The sequence below is a fragment of the Bison bison genome, unplaced genomic scaffold (genome assembly GCF_000754665.1).
Source record: "Bison bison bison isolate TAMUID 2011002044 unplaced genomic scaffold, Bison_UMD1.0 scf7180017864043, whole genome shotgun sequence".
Lineage (NCBI taxonomy): Eukaryota > Metazoa > Chordata > Mammalia > Artiodactyla > Bovidae > Bison > Bison bison.
In genome coordinates, this window is record NW_011494615.1 from 8,948,999 (window position 1) to 8,956,595 (window position 7,597).

Below are 7,597 nucleotides of genomic sequence, written 5' to 3' on the forward strand. Positions count from 1 at the left end.
GCCTTCAATCTTTCCCAGCATCAGGGTCTTTTCCAATGAGTCAGCTCTTCTCATCAGGTGGCCAAAGTATTGGATCTTCAACTTCAGCATCAGTCCTTCCAATGAATATTCAGGGTTGATTTCCTTTAGGATGGACTGGTTTGATCTCCTTGAAGTCCAAGGGGCTCTTGAGAGTCTTCTCCAGCACCACAATTCAAAAGCATCAGTTTTTCAGCACTCAAACTTCTTTATGGTCCAACTCTCACATCTGTACATGACTACTGGAAAAATCATCAGATCAGATCAGATCAGTCGCTCAGTCGTGTCTGACTCTTTGCGACCCCATGTATCTGAGATTGTTGATATTTCTCCCGGAAATCTTGATTCCAGCTTGTGGTCCATCCAGTCTGGCGTTTTGCACGATGTGTTCTGCATGTAAGGTAAATAGCAGAGTGTTTCGTAGATAAGCTCATCTGTGTCGTGTTTTAGACCCACATGTAAGCGGTACATTGTGGCATTTGTCTCTGCTTGACCTACTTCACATAGTGTACTCATCTCTAGTTTTATCCATGTTGCTGAAAATGTGACTTTATTCGTTTCATGGCTGAGTGGCACCTAGGCCTGTTGATTTAGATGCTTATCTAGCCTCAGAGGGAAGTGCCAGCTGAGTTTTCATTTCTTCACTCTCACTGAGGAATGCTCAGTGAGTAGTTGTGAAGGCCCTGGAGCCAGGCAGGGTCCCCAGGGCACATTGAGCCTCCTTATTCTTCCTGGTAGAGGAACCAGAGGCCCAGGGAGGGGACATCACTGATGCTTCTGGTCGCATGGATCTGGCTGAAGCACACACTGGCTTTCCTGAGGCTCTTGGTGCCCTTGCCCACTGCCAGGTCAGCATGGACAGGAGTGGAGCCAGGAGGGCATTTCTACAGAAAGCAGAGCCCCAGGGTGGGGTGGAAGGCCGGGAAGGCTCTCACACAGAGCGAACCTCAGGGAGCCCATCTTGCTGGTTCCCAGGCCTCTGCCGGGCAGGGAGGTGCTGGCCCTCGGTGGGGGCGCCCAGCAGGCAAGAGCTGGACGCTGACGCACCTGCCGTCTAGCAGCCCCGGGGAGATGGTGCGTGCAGCGGTGCTCACAGTGGCCTTTGAGAGCTTGGTCCAAACTATCATTCTTTTCCCCAGAAAAAGAGAGAACCCTGTATCGTTTGCAGTGTCCCAAGAGGATCAGCGCTCTCCAAGTCTGGTGCTCAGCTTCCAGGGCAGACTCCCCTGGGCCGTGACAGTGGCAGCGGCTCTGATTTCTAACTTCCTGAGAACCTTTGAGCTTGTCTCTGTTGCCTTCAGGACAAAGGCAGAACTCGTCAACAGGCTTTTAGAAGTTTAAAGGTGCAGTCTGGCTCCTGTAGACCGAGCAGCCTCCACACCTCTGCCCACCGCCTCCCTTTCTCCCCCAGAGGCCTTTTCTCAGCCCCCTTCTCCCCCCGACCCTGTGCTCACCTGGCTGCTTCCCACCACAGGGCCTTTGCACATGCCTTCCTCAACCTGATACTCTCCCCTGGCCTCCTCCCCAGCTCAGCCCTTAGCCCAGCTCCTGCGTCCCTTCCCCAGGGGAGTCTCTCCTGCCAGGTCAGCTCCTCCCCGTCCGTCCTCATCACAGTTGTGGCTTTGCTGGCACCTCAGTCTCACCCACCTTTCTCTTCACCTTCTTGAGGGCAGAGAGTGAGTCTGTCTTGTTCACGTGTGTTCCTGGTGCCTGGCGTGCAGTAGAGGCAGGGCACACACAGGGCTGGCAGGTAGGCAGCTGACCTCCGCAGAGGCGGAGGCGTGACGTCCGTGGCGGGAGCAGGCTTGGTTTCTCATCTTTGCACCTTCTGGTCCTGGTGATGCTGCAAGCTCAGCTTCTATGCCCTGGTGCCAAGTCAAATCAGAGGCCAAGTTTTGGGTGAAGTAGAAGAGAACAGCTTTATTGCTTTTCGAGGACACGGTGGGCTCCTGGCCTCCAAACTGTGTGTCCCAACCCGGCAGGATGGGGTGAGGAGTTCAGTACTTCAGGGGTGGGGCTGCTGACAAGGAGGCTGTGTGCAGCTCCACACGTCTACTCTGTACGTCAGTGTCTCTGTTCCTGCCCTGGAGCTAGGTCCGTCTGCGCTGTTTCCAGATTCCGTGTATACGTGTTAATATGTGGTATTTGTTTTTCTCTTTCTGACTGACTTCACTGTGTACGACAGACTAGGTCTGTCCACATCTCTATGAATGGCTCGGTTTCACTCTTTTTCTGGCTGATATTCCCCTGGGTGCCTGGGCCGCATCTCCGCAGTCCATTCCTCCGTCGGTGGGCGCGCAGGTTCCCAGGTCCCGGCTGCAGTCAGCAGCAGCGCTACCCCTTTCTTGGTTAGCAGCTGTGCGGGTTTGCCCTTCGGACCTCCGGGGAGGTCGGGGAGGCTGGAGTCTTGCCGATGAGCAACGGGGGGCACGAAATCCCGCAGGGTCGCGCTGGGTTTCGCCAGCCGCCCTTCCGTGGTGGGCGAGCCCAACGCGCCGTCTTCCCCCAGGCGTGCTGCGGCTCCTGGAGCACGGGGAGGAGTACGTGTTCACCCTGCCCAGCGCCTACGCCCGGTCCATCCTCACCCTCCCGTGGGTGGAGCTCGGAGGGAAAGTCAGCATCACCTGCGCCAAGACTGGCTACTCGGCCACCGTCATCTTCCACACGAAGCCTTTCTACGGGGGCAAGGTCCACAGGTAGGCGGCCGCCGGGGCCGGGCCCGTGTCCGTCTGATCACGAGGCCCCAGGCCTCTTCTCTCCATCAGAAGCCTGGGTTCCAGCCGGAAGATGCATTGATAATCAAAATCCAGTTAAGGGATCTTTTTTAGATGACAGGTCTCCTGGGGCAGTTCTGAACCCTTCCCAGTCTGGTGAGGTGCTGGCGGAACACAGAGCAGAGATCAGAGGGCTTCTGGGGTCACTGTCACCCCTCGCTCCCCAGGCCTCCGCCTGACCTTTTCCGATACAGTTGGTCCATGGGCTCCATGCAACATCCTGAATCCTGTGTGTTTGAGAGCAGCATTGTTTCTCTCCTTTGGGAAGCTAGGAAGCATGCCTTAAGAAGAGGAAGGAGAGGGCTTGGAGCGGAGCTTCACCTCGTTTCCATGGTTCTGGTTATAAGGTTCTCCCCCTTTGGAGCAGATCACTGGATAAGCAAAGGAGACTTTCTTATACCTTTCTCTTGGAAAGTTGTCCTGGGTGGTGTTCACCTAGGGGTGTTGGACTGTCCCCCAGGAAGTGGATGCCCTCCTGGCCATTTTGGAGCTGGACACACTGGCTCCTAAGAGCCAATTGTGTGCGTTTCTCCCCAGCTCTGCGGGCCCTCATCCTGCCTGATGGCTTGAGAATCCACCAAGGTTGGGGCAGGGAAGAAACTCACAGAAGGGCTGCAAACTGGGTGTTTCCCTCGTGGCGAGCCCGCTGTTAAAGCGTTACCAGCACAGCACAGACACCCTTCCCACAGGATCCGCCAGAGGATTCTGGGTGCGCCCTGGGCCCCCAGCTGTGTCCAGGTTCAGGGGGAACGCTTCCAGGCCTGTGTTCAGAAACTCCACATTCATCCAGAGTGTGGATGAAAAGAGGAAAAGAGGGTCCTCCACCTCCCATTCCTGCTGTGTTATTCTGCCCGCAGCAGGCTCCTAGGGAGAGGGAGTGGGCCCTGCCTTGGCCAAGAGCTGAGCCCGAGTCCCCGGGCTGGTTGGGTGAGGCGAGAGGCCACACACTTCCACCTAGACCCTCATAAACCAGGCCGCAGGGAGTCGCCCTCGTTTAGTGATTGAAAAGTTCTCCTGAGGCTCTTATGTTCTTTTGGTGGTTGAAATGTACACTATTATTACTAAAAAAAATTTTTGGCCGCACCCCACAGCATGCAGGATCTAGTTCCCTGACTGGCGACCCTAGTTCCACCAGGGTCGAACCCACCACCCTGCAGTGGGAGTGTGGAATTTTAACCACTGGACCGCCAGAGAGGTCCCCAAATGTACACCGTTAGACGCTATTTCAGGAAGAGGGGTGATTTCCACCCCAATAATAACATCTTGTAAAACCTTTGCGTGTTTATCAAAACTAAGAAATCGATGGGATTCAACTAAACAACTCACAATAAAGAGCAATAAAGCACGTATAATTTTAAGCTGCCTAATTTATTTTCAAAAATCAGTAAAACGATATTAATTGAAAACAAACTGGGAAAACTGAGGAGGGGATAAATTAGGACTTTGGGATTAACAGATACATACCTTATATAAAACAGGTAAATCACAAGGCCCTCCTGAATAGCACAGGGAGCTCTACTCAGTACCTTATTATAAACCTGTAAGTGAAAAGAATCTGAAAAAATACCGTGTTCATATATGTGTGTGTAACTATATGAATCACTGTTTCCTTGAAACTAATACACATTGTAAATTAAGTAGACTTCAATTAAAAAAAAAACCTAAGCAGTTAACATTGCTGCATCCTTAGACTTTATTCAGATCTACCTGTTTGCCCATTGATGTTTTCCTTATCTGCTCAAGGATGTTAGATCACACTTTAAGAGCTAGTCTTTGAGCAAAAGAGCAGCCCCATAAAAAAAAAAAAAAGTGTCTCCATGCGAGCACACCTTTTGAAGTCAGTCTGTGTTCTGATAATCTCACAGAAGTGTGTGCACTGCCCTCTTCATTCATTCAGGGTCACAGCAGAAGTGAAGCACAACCCCACCAACACCATCGTGTGCAAAGCCCACGGGGAGTGGAACGGGACCCTGGAGTTCACCTACAACAACGGGGAGACCAAGGTCATCGACACAACCACACTGCCCGTGTACCCCAAGAAGATCCGCCCCCTGGAGAAGCAGGGCCCCATGGAGTCCAGGTGGGGCCCAAGCTTAGCTGTCCTCAGCACGACCCAAGGGGCAGAGAGGACGTCTCAGGGGACGGGGCCAGAATCATGTTCTGATTCCTTTAGAAACTTGAGTTATCCTCTGGCTGTCACTTAGGAATAGACCGGTTGTCACTTTCAGTTTATTGTTCTGCAGTCCTGGGGTAGAATGTGAAGACAGCCCGCCCGGACTTTACTGCCTGTCTTACGAGAATTTGTCAGCTCTGCTGGTCTGTTACTTAATCACTAAGTTAAGTACGGAGAGATGCTAGTAATCAAAAAACCATGCAATTAAGCAATGAGATACTTTTTTTTTTCTTAACAGATTAGCAACATAATTTAAAAAAATTTTGTGCTGGCGAAACTGTGATAAAGTTGACACTGTGACTTGTGCAGGAAGGTGCCAGGTTCGCTGCAGGGACCAGTAGTTTTACATTCGTGACTTCTCCTTTATCTTGTAGTCTGCTTCTGGGAATCTCATCTAAGGGAGACTCCTTCAATTCACAAAAGGTTTTAAAAATGAAATTTGGGCATTTTTTTTTTAATTAAACAACAAACAAACTGTCTAACAGTTCAGTGATTTGGAGAATGGTTAAGTGAGTAAAGGAGAATCCACTCTGTCATGTGAATATTCTGCAGCCACTTAACGTGATGCTTATGCAAGTATAGAAGCAGAATCTTCTGGAAATATGCCATTAAAATTTTTAAATCCAGGAGTTCAGCCAAGTTTGTCCCGCAAGCCAGATCGCACCTTGTAAATGATTTTTGTACAATTTTGTGGGAACACCGCCGTGTTCATCTGTTTGCGGCCACCGTCTTGCGACAATTCTAGTGAAACAGTGGTGACCAAGACCACACGGCCTGCAAAGCCTGAAATGTTGGCTCGCTGGCCGTCACAGGAGAACGTTTGCTGGCCCCTGCTCTTATTGAAAAGCATGTTGCTCTATAGAAAGATGACGTGGGATTAAAATGAAATCACAGATGATCCTGTGAAAGGGTTTGCCATGACCAGAAAAGTTTGCCGCCAAATTGGAAAAGTGCTTATTTTGTGGAAATGAGCCAGGGGTCCCAGTGTGTGTAAATCATACGTTGTCACCGAGCTTACTAGAAAGAGGGCTGTGGTGTCCTGGAAATCTGGCTTTGAGCTGGGAGTCGTCCCCTGGTGCTCGTTGATGAGAGTGTGGCCTCTGTGTCGGAAGGGAGGGCGTGAACCCAGCCCAGTGAGCTGTGATGGGACGCGTACCCTGTCCACATGGCCTCCGACGACGCCGCCCCCCGTCAGGAGCCCTGCGGTTCCTATCACAGCCCCCCTTGTTTCTGGCATGGCTGTTGAGCACTAAACTCTGATTCCCTGAGCTGAGCTCCCAAGGACGTCCGTGGCTTAGCTGGTCCTTAGGAAGCCTCTTCAAGCGGGGAGCTCAGGCCCCTGCCTGGAGCAGAGCAGATGGGGAATGGAGTGTGGAACGGGAGGGGGCGGGGGTTGACGCTTCTTGTCTCACACACGTGGACTCCCTGGCACCTGGAGCTGGGCCGTCGGCAAACCCAGCCGCCCACCTTGTTTCTCGTGGTGGGAATGGCCCAGAGGTGTGGCACCTGCTGTTCGGAGCACCTGAGCCTGCTTACATGCCTGCCAGTCAGGCCCCACCTGCCGGAGGCCAAGTGAAGGACTGCCCGGTTGCCTTGGCTCCATAGGGGCCCGGCCCCCACCTTCCCCATGGAAGGGAACCCCTACCCCATTGTGGGAAGAGAAGCTGCTTTTCATCAGCCACCCCCGTCAGCGTGCTCACGATGCCCCGAGCCTGGCCTGCATGCTGCTGCTGACCACCCCCGGCCTCCAGGACCTCCCTGCTCTCTGTGAGGGCTCCATGGGCTTCCTTTTTGCTTTTCACGCTCACCTTCTCCTACCCTCCCAGCCCTGGAGGCTTTCCTGCCCTGTGTTTTGGCCTGAAGTTCAGCGCCTTCCCCAGCGAGCCCTGGCCTTGCCCCTCCAAGGGGCTCTGGGTGGAGCCTGTGAATGGATGGGCAGAGCCCTTGACGTGGGGCTGCTCCTTGCTCACCACCCCGTCTCCAGCCACGGGGGCTCTCTGCCCTCTAGTTTTGAGACCACTATCCTATGATGGGACTTGTCAGGGGAAGTCCTGCCCTGGGAGCACCCCCACCGTAGATGTCCAGGCACCTGGTCATTGCCTCTGCACGAGATGTGCGTTGAAGGTGGGGGCAATGGAAAAGCCAGTTTGAGGCAGCAACCAGCCTGACCTGTCTGCTTCCCCACCCCCCTTTCCTCTTTGAGCCCACCTCTTCTTCCCCTCTAAGCTCTCAGGGTGCGGTAGAAAGAGCAAGGGCTGGGAGCCTGGTTGGACCTGGCTTCCTGCCCCGCTCCAGAGCTTTCTCCTGTGTATGCTGGGAGCCGGGACGCCACTGTCCCTGGTGCTTTGTGGGGTGGGCACTGATCGGGGCAGAAGCAGGCAGTCTGGCCTCTGCAGCCTGAGCCCAGCTCCCGTCCTGGACTTGGATTCCCCAGGAGGCTGCTGTCTCAGATGGCTTGGCCGCTCCACTGCTGACTCCCTGGCCTAGGAGCTAACAGGGCACCTGTGCTCAGCCTGCTGCAGAGGCATCTGTGTCCCCCAAGCCAGGGAGGGGTGCTCGCTGTGGAGAAGTCTGCTGTTTGCTTTGTGCGGAATCTGGGCGGGTCCTGATATGAGAAAGAGAGGAAGTGACC

At 53.6% G+C, this 7,597-nt stretch overlaps 1 protein-coding gene across 1 annotated transcript in view; it reads left to right on the plus strand.

Annotated features, from left to right (window-relative positions):
- Window positions 1-7,597, plus strand: part of OSBPL10 (oxysterol binding protein-like 10) — a 344,792-nt gene that overhangs the window by 332,888 nt on the left and 4,307 nt on the right. Inside the window, exons 10-11 of the mRNA XM_010835557.1 lie at window positions 2,528-2,714; window positions 4,690-4,872. Of these exons, the coding sequence (XP_010833859.1) occupies window positions 2,528-2,714; window positions 4,690-4,872 (370 nt within the window). The remainder of the gene's footprint in view (window positions 1-2,527; window positions 2,715-4,689; window positions 4,873-7,597) is intronic.